This window comes from Neovison vison, chromosome 2 (assembly GCF_020171115.1).
Source record: "Neovison vison isolate M4711 chromosome 2, ASM_NN_V1, whole genome shotgun sequence".
NCBI classification, from domain to species: domain Eukaryota; kingdom Metazoa; phylum Chordata; class Mammalia; order Carnivora; family Mustelidae; genus Neogale; species Neogale vison.
The window spans coordinates 76,644,400-76,669,621 of NC_058092.1; the positions used below are offsets into that span (position 1 = coordinate 76,644,400).

The window sequence follows — 25,222 nt, forward strand, 5'->3', positions numbered from 1 at the left end:
TCCATACTTAGGTAGATTGAAAACTGGAAAGTTAGGAGTGCCTGGCTGGTTCAGTCAGTCAGTAGAGCATGTGACTCTTGCTCATGGATTGTAGGTTCAAGCCCCACATTTGGTGTAGAGATTACTTAAAAATAAAACCTTAAAAAAAAACTAAAACAGAAAATTAGCTAAAAAACATTTAATAAATTTGTTAAGATTTAAGACCCTGAACTTGGGAGATGACAAAATTAATTTTTTATTTAAAGATTTTATTTATTTACTTGAGGGAGAGAGTACAAGTAGGGGAGAGGTGCAGAAGGAGAGGGAGAAGCAGACTCCCTGCTGAGCAGGGAGCCTGAGTTGGAGTTAGATCCCAGAACCTCAGGACAATGACCTGAGCCAAAGGCAGATGCTTAACTGACAAAGTCACCCAGGTACCTGACAATAATAATTTTTTAAAATATTAAGATGTTTCTAGAGAAAATTAGAGAACTTGTAAGCTGACTAGTAGTGAGTAGAAAATTGAGAAGGACAAATAAAAATGGGTCCAAGATTTTAAACTGGAATGAGTAGGACTAATACTTTTACCAAAGAGAGATATTTGGAAAGGTAGAAGGCTTCATTTTCTAGTAGTGTTTACCAAAGAGTTGGGACTTACTGTCTAAATGTAGGACTTTGAAATGCAGAATCGTACCAGGCCAGAAGTTTGTTTTCTTAATGTACAGTCATCATGCTATATACATAATATCCCCGTGACTTACTTTTTTATAGCTGAATATTTGTACCTCTTGATTCCCTTTGCCCAGTCCATCCCCCCCCTTTATAACTACCAGTTTGTTCTTTATATCAATAAGCTTGTTTTTGTTTGTTTTGTTTGTTTAGATTCCACATACATGTGAAATCATACAGTCTTTGTTTTTCTTTGTAACTTATTTCACTTAGCATAATGCCCTCAAGGTTCATTAATGTTGTTGCAGATCGTAAGATTCCATTCCTTTTTATGGCTTGAGTCCTATTCATTGTATATGTGTACCCATCTTCTTTATCTAGTCATTCTTCAGGGGGGCCTTAGGTTGTTTCCATATCTTAGCTATTGTAAATAAAGCTGTAGTGAACATGGGGGTACATATATCTTTTTGGATTCATGTCTTACTAATGTTATGATTTTCATTTTTTTCTCTTAATATAAGTTCCAACATTGTGATAGTTAGATTCCTCTGGAGAGGTTTTTCAAAGTATATCTATTCAGGTCATACCCTAGTCCTCTTGAATCTTAGTTTTAGACAAGTGGTCCCTGGTTATGCATGTTATAAAAAAGTACTCTGAATGATTTTGGAATGCAGTGCTGGTTAAAGATCATTTTTTTTTTTTTTAAATATTTTATTTATTTATTTATTTGAGAGAGAGACAGTGAGAGAGAGCATGAGCAAGGAGAAGGTCAGAGGGAGAAGCAGACTCCGCATGGAGCTGGGAGCCCGATGCGGGACTTGATCCCAGGACTCCGGGATCACGACCCAAGCCGAAGGCAGTCATCCAACCAACTGAGCCACCCAGGCGTCCCCTAAAGATCATTTTTGACATTATTTTGAGGTCTAGGTTATCTACATTTTACAAATGAGGAACTTATTTTCAGAGACATAATTTGACTTCATTTAACATATATTTCTTGAGTGAATGCTGTGTATCAGTTACTATTTTAGGAGCCCATATTCTTGCTCTTGGAGGGAGCATGCAATCTAGTGCGGTGAAATGGAAAGTAAACAAGATAAAGAAGTAACGTATGTTGTATGTTAGATGTAAGAATTGTTTAGGAGAAAAATGACAGAGGGGAGGGGTGGTAGTGGTGGTGGTTTGGTTGTGTGTGTGTGTATATGTGTTGGGGAAGGACTTATTAAGGAGGTGACATTTGAGCACAGATTTGAGGAGGTGAGGATGCAAGCCATGGGGCTGTCTAGAGGGAGAATGCTGTAGACTTTAAAAAATAAAAGTTGTGTAGTTACCAAATGAAGCCAATGATACAATTAATTGTTAGCATTGTATTTTTCAGTGACTGAGATGAAGTAAAAGGTACTGGAAAATATGTCAAGTTCCAAATTCCCTCCATATCATTTCTTAGAAGGAAGTTTTATTTCCAGTGTTTCCATGTTTCCTTCCTGCTTCATAATAACTTCTTATATAAATAGGTGACAAAAAAGAGAGAGCATTCCAGATAGAGGGAAAGCAGGAGTAAAGGTAGAGTTGAGTGCATTGTGGTTCAGAGAGACTTAAGAACAGTTTTTTTGTTTTTTGTTTTTTGTTTTGTTTTTCTAAGTAGGCTCCATGCCCATTGTGGAGCCCAGCATGAGGCTAAACTCATGATCTTGAGATCAAGACCTGGATGCTTACCTAAGAGCCACCCAGCCTCTCCTACCCTAGACTTAAGAATGTTTTGACTAGAGCATATGATACTTGCCGAACATTCTTTTTTTCTTTTTTTTTTTTTTTTTTTAAGATTTTATTTATTTATATGACAGGCAGAGATCACAAGTAGGCAGAGAGGCAGGCAGAGAGAAAGAAGCAGGCTCCCTGCTGAGCAGAGAGCCCGAGGTGGGGCTCGATCCCAGGACCCTGGGATCATGACCTGAGCCGAAGGCAGCGGCTTTAACCCACTGAGCCACCCAGGCGCCCCCTTGCCGAACATTCTTAAGACAAGGTTAGAGTAGTGAGAGTTGAGCCAAAGGCATTGAAAAATCAAAGGTAATTTGTTTATATCTAAGAAAGAGAGTAGGAAATAAAGACTTGAAAGAATGGAGGGATTGAGAGGTACAGTTACAGAGAAGAATGTTCCAGGCAGAGAGAGCAGTAGGTGCCAAAATGGGTGTATATTTATTGTATTTCTAGGGACAGCAAGGGGCCTAGTATACCTGGAGTGGAGTGGCAAGGGTTTGGAATAGCAGATGATGAAGTTAAGAAGTGATGGGCTGGATTATATAGGGCAAGATTTCTCAACTTCAGCAGTATTGACATTTTTGACTAGATAATTCTCTGTTTATGGGGGATGTCTTCTGCATTTTAGACTGTTTAGCTGTATCCTTAGCTTTTGCACTAGATGTGAGCAGCACCCACCTTTCGGTTTTGACAACCAAAAGTGCTTTCAGGCATTGTCAGATGTCTGTCCCCTGGAGGGCAAAATTGTCCTTGGTTCAGAGCCACTGTATAGGGCCTTACAGATTATTTAAGGCCTTGGCTTTTACTTTGAGTAAGATGGGAAGTCACTAGAAGTTACTGAGCATTGAATGTGATTTAAACTTAGACTTTAACAGAATTATTTTGGCTATTTTCTTCAGAATAAACAGAAAGGGAGGAAAAGTGGAAGTAGGAAAACTAGTTAGGAGGCTGCTGCAGTAATGTAAGAGATGCTTGTGGCCTGTAGCAGGATGCCGGTAGTGTGGATTTTGGTGAAAAGTGGTCCCATTGAAGACTTAGTGTCATAAAACTTAAGTCTTTTGATCCTAAGTCAGATATTTTTTCCTGTTATACTCCTCAGGGACTTCCTTGTGATTTAATTGTAACTGAGTTGTAACATTTGTTGAGCTTATTTGTATGACAGAGTGATCAAAACAATGGAATATATTTTTTTTTTTAAGATTTTATTTATTTATTTATTTGAGAGAGTAAGAGAGAGCCTGAGAGGGGAGAAGATCAGAGGGAGAAGCAGACTCCCTGTGGTGTGGGAGCCTGATGTGGGACTAGATCCTGGGACTTCAGGATCATGACCTGAGCAGAAGGCAGAGGCTTAATCAACTGAGCCACCAAGGTGCCCACAGTGGAATAGATTTAATTTAAAACATTAGGTCTGTTTTATTTTTGAGTGAATTAGTTTCATTTAATATTAATAGTAAAGATATAATGTTATATTCTTAACAGTTTTAGTTTTAAAGTGATTCTTAAGTTCATTTGGCAACCTGGAAGAATATTGTTTATATATAAGTAGTCATCTTATAGATTACATAGAGTACAAAGACTTTTCCTTCTTCTCTTTTTAATTAACTGAATGATAACAGTACTATGAACAATAAGCCAGTCATCGCAGTGTAAAAATAAGATAGCTCTCTTAATTTTTGTGTATTCCATGATGCCTGGCAAAATGTGGGTGTTCAGTAAATATTAGTAATTTATGACTCCATAGTGAAATAAAAACACAGAATAAAAAACCAAGGATTTAATATCCAAATGCAGCCTCTGTGATCTCAAAATTGAAACTAGCAGAAATAATAAAATCTAGGACTTTTTACTTTATGTACCTAACTCAACCTAACTCTTAAGATTATTCTTCTTATTATTTATTTTTTAAAGCTTTTATTTATTTATTTTCTTGTTTAGAGACAGAGGATGCAAACAGTGAGAGGGGTAGGGAGAGAGAGAGAGACAGAATTCCAAGCAGACTCTGCGCTGAGTGGAGAGCCCAAGGTGGTACTTAGTCTCATGATCTTGAGATCATGAGCTGAGGTGAAACCAAGAATTGGATGTTTAACCTACTGTGCCACCTGACCCACCCCTTAAGATTATTTTTAATATGAGGCTTAGAAAAAGGCTTTTAATTTTGAAATTTTTATTAATTTCAAAATTGCCTTCTATCTGAGAGAGTATGAACATAAGTTACCAACTCTAAAGACAAATAATTGACTATTTATTAGTCTAGAACTGTTTTTTCTAAAATGGTCCACTGGCCACATTGAGCACTTGCAGTGTAGACAGTTGGAATTGAGGTGAGCCGTAAATGTAAATTTCATATATCGTAGGCAGTCTTAGTGTGAAAAGAACAATGTTAAAGAGCTCATTAGTACTTTCTGCATATTGATGAACTTTTTGTGCTCTGTTATGCATATTGGTACATACAAGTTTTATAAAATTCTAAATTCCACTTGAAAGCTCAAATTTTATTGGCAGCACGTACTGATACTTGTTTTCCTTGAATTGAGTTTTACTTTGTTCATTTTTGAGAAAATGTCTGCCAAATGCTCAAGTCTGACAACCTTAGTTTTTGAGTGTTGATCTGTCATTCTAATAAAAATTGTCTTCCTTGTAAGGTGGCTAATTCAGTTAAGCAAGCACTTGCATGATGACTTTTCCTGGAGTAAACTGTGATACTTTGGTGTGCAGCAAATTTGCTTTCTTTATGTGTACTTCCTATCTCACTACAGAGATAGGAATAATATCAGAAAGAGAATAATATCAGAAAGAAAGTGTACTCAAAGGTGACGATTTAATAAAATTGATACTTGTTACTGGTTCATCAGGAACATTTGTAAATGGAGATGGCACTTCTTTTTTTTATTATTTTTTACTGCAGGTGTGCATTGTTGAGGACTGCAGTGGCTGCTAGTATAGTTTGGTGCCACTGCCTTGATTTGTGCTGTGGCACCAGCAGATTTACCCACGAGTGCTTTTGCTTCTTCAGTGCAAATGTGAACCTGTGAAAAAGGCAAATGATGTTGCAGTATTCTTTATGAAAATAGTTTGATCTTATGGATCCCAAAAGTGCCCTGGAGTTTGATCTTGTGGATCCCTGAAAGGTCGCTGGCAACTCCCAATGGTGAACAGATTATTCCTTGAGAACTGTGGCTCTGGAATATATAAGATAATTAATAAAAATCAGACCCTGACCACAAGACTGTTGCACATTTAAGATGAGGCCACAAGTTGCAGAATGTAAGGCAGAGTATCATAAGCACCATATAAGAGCTACAGACTTGTAGCTCTTTAGAGGAAAGAGATGATAATCAACTGAGACAGTATCATTAAAAGTGTTCTTGGAAGGGTTAGTGTTTGAAATGGACTTTAAAAGATGAGATTTCAAGAAGCAGATATTTGGGGTTTTAGAGGAGAGCATTTCACATAAAAGCTATAGCATAAAACTAGAAGGGTGGATACTTACTGAACTTTGGGAAAATCATTTCATCTTTTTGGATTTTAGCTCCCTAATCTATAAAAGAAGATTGAATTTTATCCTTTTAGATTGCCTCCAGCTTTAAAGTTGTAAGATTCTGGTGGTATTTTTGTGAAGTTGTTGCTGTTGTCATTATTATTGTTGTTGTTGTTAGGATCAGAGATATTTAAGTGATTGTAATTAAAATTTAGTGTTTAAAAAATATAAATGAAGGTATTTGCTCTATGTATACTGTTGTATTTATTAGTGCATAAAATTTGGGGACGGTGGTAATAAAGCATTTTAAAGGACTTTATAGGACACATTCTAAATGGATTAAAAAACTTTTCACTTTTTATAATCGTAGTAAATTCATTTTATTACCTCTTGTTGTATTTTTCATGTTAGCGGTTGGGATATAGGTAGAATTGCAGTGTCATAAAATATACTCAGTACTCTTAATATATTAGAAATTTTTTTAGTGTTTTGCATTGCTAGAGTTCACGTTCATTCCCTTTATTCAGAGTATTTGAGAATTTAAATGTTTGTTATTATTATTTACAGACATAGTACCACAAATTGGCCCCCTACTCCATGATTTTATTTTTTAAAATGTCTGTTTCAGTTAGTATATGAACAAATTGAAATTAAGCTAGTTGAAAATGTGGCAGCTCCTGGATTTTTAGACATTTTGAGGACAGTTAGATACAAAAACTATACTTGAAACAAAAATTTGTCTTATTGGCATTATTAAAAGCTGACTTTTTCCTTATGAGTAGGAATTATTTATTATTGATTACATACGATGTCATTCCTAAGATAGAACCTTAAAAGAATATACTAATCAATTAAATACTGGCTAAACTGAAAATAATTCTAACATAGAACTTTTTAGTTGATAATTTTTGTCTATTTTTTTGATTATTATTTTTTTTTTAAAGATTTTATTTATTTATTTGACAGAGAGAAATCACAAGTAGACGGAGAGGCAGGCAGAGAGAGAGAGAGGGAAGCAGGCTCCCTGCTGAGCAGAGAGCCCGATGCGGGACTCGATTCCAGGACCCCGAGATCATGACCTGAGCCGAAGGCAGCGGCTTAACCCACTGAGGCACCCAGACGCCCCTGATTATTTTTTTTTGAAAAATTAAGTTTTCTTAGCAAATCTGATTTTTCAGTAGTTTATCCTCTGAGTTTTTTTCTTCATGTCTAGTGTGAGTTTAGCTTAAATGTTATTGATGAATTATCTCAGATAACTGATAGATCTCAGATAGCTTGTGTTTTATGCAAAGATATGCAAAGATTCCCAAAGAGTATGGTATATCTTACTGACCTTTTGTTATTAACTCTGTTTTAGGAATGGATCGTGATTATGGCCCCGGATCTTATGGAGGTCTGACATTCAAGGATATTTATCTAAAAATTCTTCTTTTGGGTGCCAGTGAAGGTGAGCATCTTTTAATTTTTTTTTCTTTTTAAACTCTTTATAGGGATGGACCGTGACTATGGCCATGGATCCTATGGGGGTCAAAGATCCATGGACTCCTACCTAAACCAGTCATATGGCATGGACAATCACAGTGGTGGTGGTGGGGGTAGCAGGTAAATTGCTTAATCACTTGGCCAAATAATTAGATGACTATAAGATTCTGGATATTTTAATTTAAGTATTCCTTAGGCATGTTATGATACTTGAACTTCACTATTTGGTATTGAATAATCATCTTAAATGTTTAAAGGTGTTAATTAATGGTTCTAAAAATTATCTCAGGGCCACTGACAGACATTCTTTTAGGAAAACTTTAACTAGCTATTTTCATTTCAGTACGATAGAGTAAGATTTTCTGTCTTCGTTAGTGAATTTTTTTAAAACTTCTTTTACTTTTAACTCCTTATCATTCAGAATGTTCTGAACAAATGATATAAAAATGTTATTGGAAATATTATTTGTGAAGTTATTTTATTTATGAGTTTTAAAAGTATCTTTTCTAAGGTGGGGTGTTCTATAAAGCAGCAAATCAGTTTTTGACTGGAATGGGTTTAACTGAACCAGTCTAGCAGCATTCAGTTTCTGAGAAACATTTAAGATAGTTACTTTTTTAATTTTAATTTTAGAGTAAGTTGTAAGAGCATATTGTAATAATTAAACATTCTTTAGGTTCATGTCTAGGTTATTTATTGGCAGATACTACTTATACCAAAAACACCGTGCTCTAAGCCAGGAGCATTGTATCAAAGCCAAGAATACTATACCTTCATTTATTTTAATGCACTAGAGTTCAGATTGTTTTTATATTTCACTGTTGATACTGTGTAAAGCTCAACACTAGTTGAACTAGCATAGGCTTTAGCATTGACCGCATTTCAGGCAAAGAGGGTACAGGCACAGATATTTCTACTAAATATAACTAGTTAGGTAACATTTGAAACTATCCTCCTTCTTCATAAGTTGAAGAATCTGGATTCCTTAAGGATGGACTGAATGATGCTTTACTTTTCTTCTTTCTGCTTTGAATATACTATATGGTTTATAGTAGTGGAAAATAAAAAAGATGAATAGATGCAACAATTTTGCATATGTGATAGATGTTTTAAAAAGAGTTGGAAAGAGGAGTAATTTTTAAATGGTTACCAGGATTCAGAAGTAAATAGTAATTCTACTTAGTGATCTGTAAATAATTGAAGTAATGTAACACATTTAAATAAATGTTTTAATATATCCGTTATTGCTATATTGCATTGTAAATGTGTTGTGCATAAACTATGTAGATGTTATTGTTTATCTCATGTGTAATTGTGGGCCTTTATAAAATTATGTTGTAAGATACCAAGCAACTTTTGTAATCCATGCTTTGGATTTGTGAGAAGTAAGATGATTTGTTTCTTCTGTTGACGCTATTAAAACCTTGAGGAGACTGTGTGCTCCCCTTTTTAGAGTAGTTTTACGTGATAATTTCCTGCCAGGAAAGAATTTTTTAAATAATTGAAGACTTAAAATGTATTCTTTCTTATCTGCCTTGATAATTTATGTGCAGAGGGTATATGTTGGTGGTCTTTTTTACTTTTATGTTCTATTTTATGTCCTTATCCTTCTAGATTTGTTAGATTTGCTAGTCTCTACAAGTGGAAAGTGACTGAGGATTGATTATTGACCTTACCCAAAGTTGGGCAGGATATCAAATTTGATAACCAGAGATAATTCTCCAAATTTTAACTGCTATAGACACAATGAAGCAGTTTTGTGATATAGATTATTGGGGGTGCAAAAGGATCTCTTTTGTGTCACAAATAGCTTATATCGGTGTAGTCTTCAATTTTTGTCCCTATTGAAAGCCAAAATATTGTAAATATTTGGTATTTTCCAATACTAGGGATGGATTCAAAGAAAGTTTGAGTAGCTTGTGAACTTTAGTAAATGACTTTTTCCAAGACTAGGGCTGGGCTTAAATACTGACAGACAAATCATTTTAATAAAATAGAAAAGCTGTTACAAAGCAGATTTTTAACCTAAGGTTTACTTAACTCAATTCATACTTAAAAATTGACTCAGATAGCTTTCTATCTGGTCTCATGTTGAACTGCCCAGCCCTAATCAGGTGTGAATAAAAGTAGAACTGTGCAAACCAGTATGGTATAAATGAATTTTAGTTGATAAATGTCATCTGATAATTTGTCTTTTGAATTGTCTAACATTAGTAAGCTTACTTTTGTTTTTTCCCTCACTGTGCAACTTTTCCAGGTTTGGACCTTATGAGTCTTACGACTCCAGGTCTTCTCTGGGTGGGCGAGATCTGTACAGATCTGGCTATGGTTTTAATGAACCCGAACAAAGCCGCTTCGGAGGTAGTTATGGTGGTCGATTTGAGAGCTCCTACCGGAATAGCCTTGACTCTTTCGGAGGTAGAAACCAGGGCGGGTCTAGCTGGGAAGCACCTTACTCCCGTTCAAAATTGAGGCCTGGGTTTATGGAGGACAGAGGAAGAGAGAATTACTCTTCCTACAGCAGTTTTTCTTCACCCCATATGAAGCCTGCACCTGTAGGCTCTCGGGGGAGAGGAACGCCTGCTTATCCTGAAAGTACGTTTGGAAGCAGAAACTATGATGCTTTTGGAGGACCATCAACAGGCAGAGGCCGAGGCCGAGGAGTAAGTACAACAGAATCTTTTCAGATTCTTTTCACTAGTCACTCTTTTAAACCCTTTCAAGACCATGGTTTTCATCTAGAATAAACACTGTTCATCCCAGTGTATTTTGAAGCAAAAGCTCAATCATAAGCATAATTTTTAGGTTGCCTGTAAAAGTTTTTTCAGCACTTCAGAAAATTAAGTGGCAGTGTGAGATGATTGTTCATAAGTTTTGCCAAATCTCCCTTTATTAAAAAGGTGAGGATATTAGGTTTTGGTCTAAAAGGGGTTAAAAGGAGTTGCATTTTTCCTTGTAAACACTAGCAGTTTTGCTGGTGGGACAGTTCTTGGATTATTGTAAAAGGTAACTGAACCTTTTGGAGTTTTTGAGTAGGTTAAAGGTGCAATGTATGATAAAATGTTTATACTTTGCTGCTAACTCTAGCACATAGAATTTCTTCAGAGCTCCATATTTCACAATAAACACAAGGGACTAAAAGTTGGTGATAGATGAGGGTAGGTTAGCCATGTTTAAATGGTGAAGAAGTTGATAAGTTTAATAGGTTGTAGAATGATTTGTGGTCACTATAATTACTAACTCACTCTCTTGCAATATGTCCTATTGCTGGGTGTTCTGTTTTCCCTTGTGTCACTAGTTTTTACTATTGAGAAATGAGTTCCTACCTGTACAAACATGTCTCTGGCTCCTTCCTAGGAAGTAATATTTTGTAAATCATTGCTAGCATGAGTAAATATACTAGTCTTCAAGTGTTTTATTTCAGGATATAGTATAAACATAATGATTTATGTTCTTAGATAACTTGACTGACATGAAATTTTACCTAGTAAGTGTACATAGATTGTGGAGTTTTGTAGTTTGGTCATATGAAGGATATTGTGTTTTTACTTTAATGTAAGAAATTTTTTTGTCTTTTTAAAATCAGTTACTCTTAATATTCTCTTTGCAGAGTAAAGTACTTCTGATAAAAAAAAATGTAGTAGGGTACACGTTTTTAACTGTTCGTTAGCCTTTGGTACATGAGTGTAGTTTGTCATTTTTGTGTAGAAATTTTGCATTTATAACAGTTACCCTTTACTTATGTAAAATGCATTGCACCTTTAATGGATAATTAATGAAGATATTTCTAATGTGACTATAAATGACCTGGTAACACTAATCTATTCAAGTCTACTAGGTTAGCTAGGGATTCCTAAGCATAATATATAAATGTAAGCAACTAATATGTTGCTTTTCCACCATAATTAGTGACTATAGGTTAATTGAAAATTGTTGGAGCAATAGGCTTTGGGTTTTGAAGTTGAAAATCAATTCCAGTTTGAAAATTTGAAAAACACTGAACATTTTCCATGCTGTATATTACTTTAGGCAAATGATTTTTTTTCTTAATGAGACTTCATATATTTTGTTTTCCACAATAGAAAAACAGGCATTCCTGTACGTTGTGTTCACCATTCTAGTCTGAATGGACTTTTCTTTCTTTCTCCTGTTAATGAAGTAGATGAACCAACAGGACTTTCTTTTTTAATCTTCACTTGTACAATTCCCATTGGATCCTTCTCTTCAGATTACTCCTCAATCTTTATCTTGTAAAAGTAAGATTAGCAGAATAAATTTCTGTGGACATGTGGCCTCTTGGTGTAGTGGATTCTGTTAATGACAAGAGAAGAGGAAGGGACACAAGAGTCGTTTGGTTGCATGACTCTTCGTCTGTAAACTTTCGCTTCTTGGGCTTCTGGGTCAAAATATGTTTCTCTAGGTAAGGATGTGAATGGAACGTCAGATGTAATTCTTTATCTGAAGTGTGTCCTGGAAGTTGATGCATGGTTATGCTTTAACTCTCCTATTTCATACTAATGTTCCATCTCGCCTTCTCATTCCCTTTTTCAACAGGGAGAAATCCTAAATGATTTCTGGATCTTTTTTACTTCAGACTTCAAATATGGTCTTCTTTATGCATCTTAGTTTTTAAGCCAGGTTTTAGTGAAATAAAGATGTCTTTTAAGGTCTTTTCATGGGAAAACATCAATTAGGAACTCTGAAGAGGAGTTGTCAGAGAGTTGTACAAGTGGTAATATTCTGACAGGCACATATGTTGTTTATGATCTCAAGTAATTTTGAATGGTACAAATAAAAAAATAGGTAGGAAATATCCATATTTGTTCTACTGGAAGTAAAACTACTAATTCACTGGATTTGAGTTCATGTTATAATTGACAAAGCTTTTCAATGTGTTTATTCAGAGTGGAAATGTAAAATTAGGTACATTCTGGGGAATTTTCAGGTGAAAATTACTAGCTAGATAACATGTAAACTTTGTGTGAATTCCTACTTTATCTTTGGATACTATGCTAATACTCCTTGATTTCACAAATTTGCAGCATATGAGTGATTTTGGAAGCATTCATAGACCTGGAATTGTTGTTGACTATCAAAACAAACCCACCAATGTGACAGTTTCCGCTGCAAGAGGAATAAAGAGAAAAATGATGCAACCATTTAATAAGCCTGGTGGAACCTTTATCAAGAAACCCAAACTAGCAAAACCTGTGGAGAAGATGAGCCTCAGCAAATCACCCAGTAAGTAAGAAAATGTAATTGCTATTGCTTAAGGTACTTCAAATTTTTTAAACATTTGGTCCTTTTAGATAATTTTTTCATGTTCATATGACAGACTGCATAGTAATTATGATTGTAGAAATAGTCATAGAAATTATAGATTTCTGAATCACCAAGTGTAGTTATAAATCGATCATGGACATCGAAATTACCCAGAGCTAAAAATTTTAAAAATTCACATTCCACCTCTCTTGCCTAAATCCTTATTTAGGATGGAATCAGAACATCTATATATTTTAAAAGGCTTCTCACATGATTTTGATTCAGAGTTTTGTCTTGGGTGTTATATTTATTGTTGGGAGCTACTGCTAAAGATACAGTATTGTCCCATTACACAGAATCCCCTTAAGAGGACAAAGGGAAGAAATTTTTCATGGTGCCCAGTACCAGGAAAAAGTGTGCTTCTTCTGGAAGATTGCTTTGCTTTTAATCTGTGGACATGACAACTCTTAGAGATAGTCACATTTCCAACTTCACATTGTTAAAAAAAATCAAGAGCCAATCTGAAAATGAAATTAAGGAAACCATTTCATTCATGTTAGCATATACTCAGGAATAAATTTAACAAAAGAGCATATACTCAAGAATAAATTTAACAAAAGAAGTATAGAACTTAGACCTCAAAAACTATCAAACATTGCTGAAAGAAGTTAAAGAAGATCTAAATAAATGGAAAACTAAATAAAGGGTTCATAGGGCACCTGCGTGGCTCAGAGGGTTAAGCCTCTGCGTTCGGCTCAGGTCATGATCTCAGGGTCCTGGGATCGAGTCCCATATTGGGCTCTCTGCTCAGCAGGGAGCCTGCTTCCTCCTCTCTCTCTCTCTCTGCCTGCCTCTCTACCTGCTTGTGATCTCTGTCTGTCAAATAAATAAATAAAATCTTAAAAAAAAAAAGGGTTCATAGATCTGAAGACTTGAAACTGTTAAGGTGGTTTTACTCCCTAAACTGATCTATAGATTTAGCACAATCTCTGGCAGAATTCTGCCTGACTTCTTTGCAAAAATTGACAAGCTGATTCTAAAGTTCACAGGGAATTGCAATGCATTTAATAGTGGAAACAATATAGAATAGTGGCAGCAATCCTAAAAGGAAAAACAAAGTAGAAAGACTCATGATTTAAAAACTTGCTACAAAGGCACGGTTATCAAGACCTTGTACTGGCATGAGGACAGACATATAGATCAACAGAACAGACCTGAGAGTCCAGAAATAAATTCATAAAACTATGGTCAGCTGGATTTTAGCAGGGATGCCAGAATCAGTTGGTAGAGAACCGTCTTCTCAGCAAGTAGTGCTGGGCAACTGGATAGCTACATTCAAATGTGAAAGTGCAAGACCTAAGGGTAAGAACTATAACTATAAAACTCTTAGAAGAAAACATAGAAGTATACCTTCATGACTCTGGAATTTGACAAGGAATTCTTAGAAAACCAAAATAACTGAGCAACAAAAGAAAAAAAAAACAGATAAATTGGACGTTATTAAAATGAAAAACTTTTGTGCTTTAAAGGATACCATCAGAAGAGTAAAAAGGCAACTCAGAGTGGCTGATGACATTAACAAATCATACATCTGAAAAGGAAACTTCCTAGAATGTATAAAGAATTTCTACAATTCAATAAAAAGACAAATAGCCCACTGAAAAGTGAACAAAATCTCTAAACAGGCATTTTACCAAGAAAGTTATATGAATAGCCAATAAACAAGAAAAAAATGCCCTGCCACTAGTTATCAGGGAATTGTAAATCAAGACCACAATGAGATATTACTTCATATGACTTGCATTGCTAGAATCATAAAGACAGATAAGACTTTAGTGAGGGTACAGAGAAATCAGAACTCTCATACACTGCTAGTGGGAATGTAAAATGGTGCAGCTGCTCTGGAAAACATGTTCCTCCTCAAATGATTACACAGTTACCAGATGATTCAGCAATTCTTCTCTTGGATGTATATCTAGGATATATAAAATGAAAGCAGGTGTTCACAAAAAAACTTATATACAGTTTTTTTTTTTTTTTTAAGATTTTATTTTATTTATTTGAGAGAGAGAGACAGTGAATGAGCGAGGAGAAGGTCAGAGAGCGAAGCAGACTCCCCATGGAGCTGGGAGCCTGATGTGGGACTCGATCCCGGGACTCCAGGATCACGCCCTGAGCCGGAGGCAGTCGTTTAACCAACTGCGCCACCCAGGCGTCCCAAAAACTTATATACAGATATTTGTAGCAGCAGTATTCATTGTAGCCAAAAGGTAGAAGCAACCCAAATACTCATCAGTGAATGAATGGATAAAGAAAATGTGGTATATTCATATAGTGGATTATTTCCAGCCACAAAATGGAATGAAGTACTGTTACATGCTATAACTTGGATGAAGCTTGTAGGATTATGCTAAGTGAAGCCTGTTACAAAAGTCCACATTCTACATTACTTTTTTTCATATGAAAGTCTAGAATACAGAAATGGATAAAGATAGAACCTAAGTTAGTGGTTGTTCTGGGCTGTGGTGTGAGTAAGGAATAATGCCTAACAGGTACTAGGTCTCTAAGAGGTGATGAAAATGTTTTGAAATTGATTATGGTGATATTTGCATATATCTGTGAATACACTAAATACCAGTGGGTTGTTGGATACTTTAAATGGGTAAATTGTAGGCTATGTGAATCAGTAAAGTTTTTTTATAAAAAAGTTCAGAGGCAGATTACTCTGTTACTTATCTATATTGTTGTATTTTATTTTTTCACTTTGTAATGTATTTGTACATGAGATCAGGTACATCTGATCAAATTAGATGAAGGCAAGGATATACTAACTAAAAGCTAAAGGAAAGTTTTTTCAGCATTATTTGTGAAAACATGTAGCAGCAAAATAATATATACCAGATATTTTGTCTATTTTTATTTGTACACTGAATTACTTTTTGTTGTTTTTTTTCTTTTGGTATATTTATTTTTGCCTTGATGACTGAGAAGTGTTCAGTCTTTCCCAGTAAGGTGAAATGTGAGTCTTTCTATTTTGTTTTTCTTTTTAGGATTGCTGCCACTATTCTGTATTGTTTCCACTATTAAATGCGTTGCAATTCCCTGTGAACTTTGGGAATCAACTTGTCAATTTCAGCGATTGTGCTAAATCTATAGATCAGTTTATTTATTTATTTATTTATTATTTATTTATTTTTAAAAATTTATTTGACAGAGAGAGACCACAAGTAGGCAGAGAGGCAGGCAGAGAGAGAGAGAGGAGGAAGCAGGCTCCCCGCTGAGCAGAGAGCCCGATGCGGGACTCGATCCCAGGACCCTGAGATCATGACCTGAGCCGAAGGCAGAGGCTTAACCCACTGAGTCACCCAGGCGCCCCTATAGATCAGTTTAGGGAGTAAAACCACCTTAACAGTTTCAAGTCTTCAGATCTATGAACACTTTATTTAGTTTTCCATTTATTTAGATCTTCTTTAACTTCTTTCAGCAATGTTTGATAGTTTTTGAGGTCTAAGTTCTATACTTCTTTTGTTAAATTTATTCCTGAGTATATGCTCTTGTTGATGCTAACATGAATGAAATGGTTTCCTTAATTTCATTTTCAAATTGGCTCTTGATTTTTTTTAACATGGAAATGTGACTATCTCTAAGAGTTGTCATGTCCACAGATTAAAAGCAAAGCAATCTTCCAGAAGAAGCACACTTTTTCCTGGTACTGGGCACCATGAAAAATTTCTTCCCTTTGTCCTCTTAAGGGGATTCTGTGTAATGGGACAATACTGTATCTTTAGCAGTAGCTCCCAACAATAAATATAACAATAACACCCAAGACAAAACTCTGAATCAAAATCATGTGAGAAGCCTTTAAAAATATATAGATGTTCTGATTCCATCCTAAACAAGGATTTAGGCAAGTGAGGTGTACAAGGGCATGTGAATTTTTAAAAATCTGTTTGTTGTTTGTTTATTTAAGAGATAGAGTGCAGGCTGGGGGAGGAGTGGGGGTGGGTGTGGGGGGAGAAAAATCTAAGGCAGACTCTTCCCTTAGCATGGAGCCTGCATCAGGCTCTATATCAAAACCCTGAGATCCTGACCTAAGCCAAAACCAAGAATTGGAGGCTTAACTGACTGAGCCACCCAGGCACCTCGGGGCATATGCATTTTTAAAAAGTATCTTTGGGTAATTTTGATGTTTGTGACTGATTAGGATATACTGGGTGATTCATGGGTTTAACTTCTACAGTTGTAATCACCATGTAGTTCATCATATGAACATGAAAAAATTATCTAAAAGCATTGAATTCATGATGATGGTATTTATATGAATGAAGTTGCAGAAATACTGGTTAATCTCAAACTGATTTTTCTGGTGAGTTCATTTAGATTGTGGTCAGCAGGTGAACTTGCACGTCTATACTTTATGAATTGGAAACTAAAAAGGGAGATTGGAAAAATGATTTTTAGTTTTGACTTTTGCTGATATCCTAGCAAAAACTGATCCTAAAAATGAGGAAGAAGAAAAGCGACGAATCGAGGCTCGGCGAGAGAAACAAAGGCGCAGAAGAGAAAAAAACAGTGAGAAATATGGAGATGGATACAGGTTTGTGCTTAGTAGAGTCTGAAAATTGGTCTCATTAAAAACCGTTTCCTGGAAAATGCAAATACATCAATTGGCATGTGAAAAAATTCATGAGGGTCAAATGAAAGGTCTGATCAAAGATCTTTGGTATTTCTGTGCAGTCACTCCTTAGGAAATACAAGAAAAAAGAGTTCCATTCAGAATGGTAATCAAAAAATAAAAAATACCGGGAAATATGGTATTCTTAAAAAGAAATACATGTCATAACACGAAGAAAACCACAAAGTCTTGACCTTTGAGTACAGAGAGACATAGTGATATTCTTGGATAAGAAAACAATATTTAGAAATATAACAGGTGTTGTCAATCTCGATTCCAAAGAAGATTCTGTAAAAGAAGAGTATCTAGCTTTCGAGATAATTGAAACATTATAAAGTTGTAATAGTTAAAAATATGTGGTACCAGAAAAATTTTGAGTGTAATAGAATTATTAACTTGTAAATACATGTGTTATAATAAGAATATAATATTTAATAAAGAAGAGGTTGCAAACAAACGGGGAATTGCTTAAAAATAGGGGGAGAAGGGTTGCTTGAACAGCTGAACAATAAGAAGAGAAATAGTTTACATCTTCTTGTAACAGTGAAGATGAAATCCAGGTGGACTAAAATGGAGAATAACAGGAAACTAAAATAGCGTATTTATAAATAATCACTATAGAAGTTTTTTTCCCTAGGCTTAAAAGTTATAGAATAAATTATAAAGGAAATAATGACCACATTAGTTTAAATAAAAATTTAAAACTTGAAAGCAAACAGACTTGGAAAATATTAACACAAGAAATGATTAATATGTGTCTAAGATAAATATCACCAAACCAGTATTTCTTTTTTTTTGAAGAGAGAATGAGCAGGGGCAGAGGCAGAGCAAAAGAAAGACTCTTAAGCAGATTCCATGCTCAGCAAGGAGCTGGATGTGGGGCTGGATCTCACAACCCTGAGATCCGGACCTGAGCTGAAATCAAAATCGGATGCTTAACTGACTGAACCACCCAAGCACGCGCAACCATTGTTTTTTGTTTTTTACATGGGAAAAAAAACAAGATGCTCAGTACGTGATTGTCTGAAGGAACACCAGCTAGTTAATAATTTTCAGGAAAATGTTGAAACTCACTATAAGATAAACTGAAAATTTAAATAATAGCATGGCATTTTATTAGTGAGGGGAAAGGAAACATTGGTTTACCAACAAAGATACAGTTAATTTATACAGTTAAATTATAATTTGTTGATAACCAAATAGTATGCTTATAATTACTGGGAAGCAATTTAGCAGGTTATTTATTTATTTATTAATTTTGAGAGTTGGGGAGAGGGGAGAGGTAGAGGGAAAAGGAGAGAGAATCTTATACAGGTAAAGTGGAGCCCAGTGCCAGGCTCCACCTCACAACCCTGAGATCTGACATGAGCCTAAACGAGAGTCCGAAGCTTAACTGACTGAGCCACCCAGGTGACCCCAATTTAGCAGTTTTTAAAAATGTTTTGGATTTTTTTTATAGTTGATGGTCTCTCCAAGAAAATAATATAGGAGTGTATAAAAGAGTTTAATCTAAAAAGATGCCCATTATAACATTGTTTATAGTAGCTCCAAACACGAAACACGTAACAGTGATAGCAAGTGGTCAAGTATGTGGAAGTTTTGACACTCCCTTTATGGGCTCTTAGGCCATTGTTGGAAATGAAAGTTACAAAGCCTGCATTAACATGGAGAAAACGTAGGCAAAATAGAAACTATACGACATGTTAAATATGCATGAAAAAGCCTAAAAGAAAAATTTTTTAAAGGACAGTAATTGATATTTTTTCCATCATCTTTTTCTTAAATTACTGCTTATGCCAGGAAGCTAAAGATTATAAAATGTCAAAAGTAAATTCAGTGTATTTTCTATTCAGAATATAGTTTTGCTCTTTATTTTTTTTAAAGATTTTTTTTTTGAGATAGAGAGCAAGTTAGAGACTTTGTGCATGTGTGTGTGCAAGAAGTGGGGAGGTGCAGAGGGAGAAGAAGGCTCTTCATTGAACAAGGAACCCAACAGGGGACTCTATCCCAGGACCCTGGGATCATGACCTGAGCTGAAGACAGTTGCTTAACCAACAGCCACCCAGGCACTCCTAGTTTTGCTCTTTAAAAGTTAATTTGTTTTGTGTAGCATGAGGGGAATGAATTATTACACATTAGTGAATTTTCTAGATGTCTAAAACTTTATGTTAGTTTAGAAGATAACTTTTTTTTTCTCAAAATATTTTATTTATTTATTTGACAGAGATCACAAGTAGGCAGAGAGGCAGGCAGAGGCGGGGGGAGCAGGCTCCCTGCTGAGCAGAGAGCCTGATTTGGGGCTCCATCCCAGGACCCTGAGATCATGACCTGAGCCAAAGGCAGGGGCTTAACCCACTGAGATACCCAGGTGCCCCAAGAAGATAACATTTTTAAGAGCAGCATCTGAAGACCTTTCTATGGAAATATTTTTTAAATTATCTGTTATCTTCCATATTAAATAGGATATTCTTTGTTACTACCTGGTTTTAATATATATGTTGATTTTTTTTATGTAAAATGCAGTAAAAGAAAATTCACTGACATCTGGATTCCCAGATTTTTTTGTTTGCTTAGACTATCTTTGATTTTAATGAGCTTGGTATTACAGTTGGCCCATAAACAGCATGGGGGTTGGGGTGCTAACCTCCATCCAGTCACATATCCCTGTGTAACTTTGGATTCCTGCAAAACTGCCAATAGCCACCTGTTGACTAGAAGTCTTGCTGATAACATAAACAGTTGCTTTAACACATATTTTGTATGTTACAGGTATTATATACTCTATTACAATAAAGTAAGCTAGAGAAAAGAAAATACTAAGAAAATCCTAAGGAAGAGAAAATACATTTACAGAACTGTGCTGTAGAAAATCTGCATACGAGGAACCTGTGCATTTCAAACCGCTGTTGTTCAAGGGTCAACTGTGCTTGTATAATTTTTGCGTCTAGCTTCAATAACCTTGTCCTATGTTCTTTCTGATTTGTTACTCATTATTTGTAAACAGTAGGATTAAGTTTATTAAGGATTAACTCATGAAAAGAAGTTCTAGCTTTTAAAAGGCAGCTAGTTTTGGTCATTAACGAGTATCTCTGCCACTGTGGATAGAATTCCTTCTTTTGACAGGGGTGGAAACAAATTGGAATGATTTCTGTTTCAGGTGTGTAGGAATCTGGAGGTGTTTTACATTATAAGAATGATTTTTCTATTTACCCTATGAATACTTCCCCCTTTAAAAATTCTAGCATTGGATAGGATATATCCATGTTAATAAATGGGTGATTTGGAGAAAATGGAAGAATTGAACTTTCATTTAGCTGTTTTCTCCACAACTCTAAATATGAATCTGAGGACATAAGCCAAAAAATGTCAGTTCAATTAAATTGTCATTTTAGGATAAGAATCATTAAAAATAGTTTAAAATTACTTTAGTTCATCATAACAGTTTTATTTTGAGTTAGGATAAGAGATTGACAGTGAATAACTATTCTTATGATAGTTCTTTTTGGATATTTGAATGCTTTCAATAAAATAAAGAAGGGAGCCTGGGGGGAAGAGGACAGGGGTGTGAGAGGTATAGACAAACAATAATATATGGGGAAGAGTGCCAGAAGGGAAGTACAAAGTGTTTTACAGGAGATAACTTCTCAGTAGGAGTGCAGGAAAATCAGGGAGATGGTTGGAGGAGGTATTTCAACTGACGGAGGGAGGGTAGGATTGCAATAGGAGCTGTTAAGCAGCCCAGACAGAGGCCATGGTTCAAGGACAAAGAAAGAAACAGGGACGTTTCATTGATATTCAGGAAATGGAAAGCTGTGTAGATTGAAAATGAATCTAGTGGGGGTTGAAAAGTGTAATTTAAACAATGAAGACATACCATGTGCCAGATACTTTAAAAAGTATTTAGTGGGTAAAGCCAAAAAATACAGCAGAGATTAAAAACTTCTTAAATGGCAGCTGAAAGTGTTTTGACTTTGTTTTTTGAGGCTTAAGTCCATGAAGCTGGTAAGCCTTTTGAGCAGTGAAATGCTGTTGCCTCCTTTAGGAAGTGACAGTTATTAATTGAATTATTACTGTGTACCAGGAACTGTCCTAAGGGTTTTCTATATGTTAATTTTTTTTAATCCTCACTGTACTTCTCTAAGTGTTCTTATCTCATTAAGATCAGAAAACTAAGGCCCAGAGAAGTTAAGTAATTTGCCCAACATCACACAAGAGGGCTAGGATATAAACCCAGCAGTAGGCTACAGATCCCATAATCTTAACCAGGAAAATAAATGTAATAGTGGTATAAAGAATTAATTGGAAAATGGAGACTGGAGACAAAGAAACAAGTTAAGAAACTTGTCATAATTCTAGGAAAAGGAAATGATAAGAATATATAAGACGGGAATACTTTATGGGAGGAAAAGGGGAAGTTCATATTGAAGTGACTTCTGAGCTTCTAAATTTGTCTGGTCCAGGCTTATCAGTCATCCTGAAGTAGTCCCTAAAGGGCAGGCTTTTGCTCATCAAAGAGCTCCAGGGGAGTGAATTAGGGTTGTTTGGTATTCCACCTGGCCTTGTTGATGCTCTGTTGGTGGGTTATGAGCTTAAGAGTGGAACAGAAAATAAAATAAGTAATGAAACTTTGGAACTTGATATTTTTTGAAATTTGCTATGGCTTTCTAACTAGTCTAGACTTGACGTGGATAGCTTAGAACCAGATTAAGTAGATCCACTGATTTTCATTGTTTGTACCAAGGAATTCCAGGGTGTGCCAGAAATGTAAAGTGGTATAATAACAGTGTTGTCCAAATAGGTATTTAAAGAAATACTGATTTTTCTGACTTCAGCTAAATTTAGATCAACCATAAAATGGAATAAAGGAAATCATTTATGCTGGTAAAATTTGTTTTATTAGTATGGCCTTATGAACTCTAAGTAAATAAGGTAATATTTAAAGAAAAGTTTTTTTTCTTTATAGAATGGCATTCACATGTTCCTTTTGTAAATTCCGAACGTTTGAAGAAAAAGATATTGAACTACATCTGGAAAGTTCTTCACACCAGGAAACACTAGATCATATTCAGAAACAAACCAAATTTGATAAAGTAGTTATGGAGTTTTTGCATGTAAGTAGCTATTTTTAAAACGAGAAGCACTTTATCTGATAACTTTAATTCTTTACTTTTCCAGTTTCCCATCTCTCGTTTTAAGTTTCTAAAAATTTAGTGTACTGTTTACTTAAAGAGTTCTTAAAAAAAAAAAAAAGCCCAGAATTAAACGTGAATTCCTCTGTAATAGATTTTAGATTTGTAATTTGAGAGAACATTTTATGTTTTTCACATTATTTTCTATCAGAGGTGTCAGGAAAAGAATTAACAACTATTTGTTGATGCAGAATCAGCTATCATTCACTGAGAGTCTACTCTGCACCTTGTGCCTTGCTGGGTACTTTCATTCATTGTGTCATTTGAGCCTGATCTCAACTCCTATTCATCATGAAAGATCACACTCAGAGCAGTGTAATAACTCTGTCAGTTAGTTGGCAGTCTGAATTCAGAGCCAGAGAGTGGGTGTCTGTTTGGTGTCTTTTATATTATCGGTGTGTGGTTACCAGTTCAATAGTTTTTCTTGAATACTTAACAAAAGGTGCTGAGCAGGGACCAAAGACACAGATACCACCCTCTGTGAACTAACAGTAGTTGGAGAGAGAATGTGCTTGTATATCCATAGATGGCACAGTTAAGTTGAAGGGCTGGGAGTGAGAGTATAGTCAGGGGGGTTTGGAGAAGGGAAAGATCGTTGGGGCCAGGGATGCTTAAGGAAGGGACTAGAGCTGGACTGCTCATTGTACAGACAGTTAATTTGGACAAAAGCATGAAATTGTTATGGGGTTAGAAATAAAATGATCATGCATTCCTCCATATCCTTTCAGAATTGTGCACCTTTAGAAACATTTCTTCCTGTAATTTCATTCCTTAACTGGTTCCTAGTTATCATTTAGGACTTAAGTACTCAACTGCCTTGAGAAGACCTCTTCACTCTTCTAGCTGTCTTTGATTTCTCTTGTTCTTTATGCCTAAAATATATTTTTTTCTTTTTGAACTTTTATTTAAATTCTAGTTAGTTAACATACAGTGCAATTTTGGCTTCAGGAGTAGAATTCAGTGATTCATTACATATACAACACCTAGTCCTCATCATAACAAGTGCCCTCCTTAATATGCATCACCCATCTAGCCCATCCCCCACCCACCTCCTTCCGTCACCCATCAGGTTGTTCCCTATCGTTGAGTTTCTTGGTTTGTTTCCCTCTCCACCCCCCCATCTTGTTCTATATTCATCTGTTTTGTTTCCAAATTTAATTTAATTCCACATATGAGTGAAAGAAATCCCATGGTTATTTGTCTTTTCTGACTGATTTATTTCACTTAGCGTAATACACTCTAGCTCCATCTGCATCATGGCACATGGCACAATTTCATTCTTTTTGATGGCTGAGTAATATTCCACCATATATCTTTATCTATCTATCTATATGTACACACAGACACACACACACACACCATTATCTGTATCCATTCAGTGGACATTTGGGCTCTTTCCATAGTTTGGCTATTATTGATAGAAAATACATTTTGAAAGCAAATATTTTTTATAAGTGTCTTAGTACTTTCTTTGTATTTTATGATAGTCTTTTCAACTGAATTGTAAGCTCTTTGAGAACAGATATTAGTTCTTATGTAACTGATACTATCTTCCATAGGCTGTTAGTTTGATGCTAAGCATATTCTAAGTGCTCACTGAAAACTTTCTGGGTTTCTTCCTATTTTGCTCTATAGGAATGTATGGTGAATAAATTCAAGAAAACATCTATTCGTAAGCAACAGACAAATAATCAAACAGAAGTAGTGAAAATAATTGAAAAAGATGTTATGGAAGGTAAGTATTTAAACAAATTATTTTAGAAATTTACATGTGTTTTTTTATATACCATATCCTATTTCAGTATAAATGATGGCCTACTAGAGTGACCAAGTCAAGTACATAGTCAAATGTGATAGCCATGAGTAGGTTATTAGAGATGAATTCCTTTGAGGACGACTTCTCATGCTTACAAGTTTATCATGATCTACTATTACATCTTTCACTTCAGTTACAAGAAAAATCAGCTTTTCCTCTAGATAGAAGTGAATTCTTCCATATATCTTCTGGCTGGCTTATTCCTTCTCATCTCTTTAAGGACATCTGCTCAAATAGTGAACTCAATTTTTTAGTCTTTCTTTTTCTGTTTCTGAAGCCTATGCTTTCATCTTTAAAAAAGAAAAAAAGTCTTCAAAGAAACAAAGGAAAAGAAAAGAAAAACAGACAATATTTCCCCTAAAACTTGCTTTTCCCCTTGAACAACCATGCTTCTTTAAGCATAGTCCACACTGATGTGTTTATTCACTGCCCATTACTACTTTCCCACAGTAGACCACTTTCTATTACCAGTGGTCTCCTGAAACTGCTCTGATAAAAATTTCTGACATCAGCTTCAGTAGATTCTTCTGAATTATTATCTTACTTGTATAGCATTTTTACTGATGTTTGTTCATCTGCTTCCTCCCCTGGATTCTGTGGTATATCACTGTCCTGATATTCTTTATTCCCTTTATTCCCTTGCTGTTTATTCCCTTACTTGTACTTTTCTTTCTCTGTGAGGCTTTTAGAAGTTGGCATTTCCCACTGCTCTTCCTTTGTTCCATTATCTTCTTTTTTTGTATTCCTTCCTCATGATTCATCTATTTGCAGAGCTTAAATTAACCCATCTCTGTTGATTACTAATACATTATATGCCTAGCGCAGGTTTCTCTCTGAACCCGAGTCTCAGACATCCAGCTGCCTACTGACTTTTCTCTTTAGCGGTCTCACAAAATCTGTGTATCAAAAAATTT

At 35.3% G+C, this 25,222-nt stretch overlaps 1 protein-coding gene across 3 annotated transcripts in view; it reads left to right on the forward strand.

Moving 5' to 3' along the window:
- ZNF326 (zinc finger protein 326) overlaps window positions 1-25,222 on the forward strand; it is a 39,086-nt gene that overhangs the window by 4,078 nt on the left and 9,786 nt on the right. The window contains exons 3-9 of one of the 3 annotated variants that reach the window (XM_044238654.1): window positions 7,242-7,277; window positions 7,375-7,486; window positions 9,624-10,029; window positions 12,409-12,607; window positions 17,090-17,225; window positions 22,267-22,414; window positions 24,128-24,227. In XM_044238654.1, the coding sequence (XP_044094589.1) occupies window positions 7,242-7,277; window positions 7,375-7,486; window positions 9,624-10,029; window positions 12,409-12,607; window positions 17,090-17,225; window positions 22,267-22,414; window positions 24,128-24,227 (1,137 nt within the window). The remainder of the gene's footprint in view (window positions 1-7,241; window positions 7,278-7,374; window positions 7,487-9,623; window positions 10,030-12,408; window positions 12,608-17,089; window positions 17,226-22,266; window positions 22,415-24,127; window positions 24,228-25,222) is intronic. The other 2 variants (XM_044238655.1, XM_044238656.1) reach the window with 2 other exon arrangements.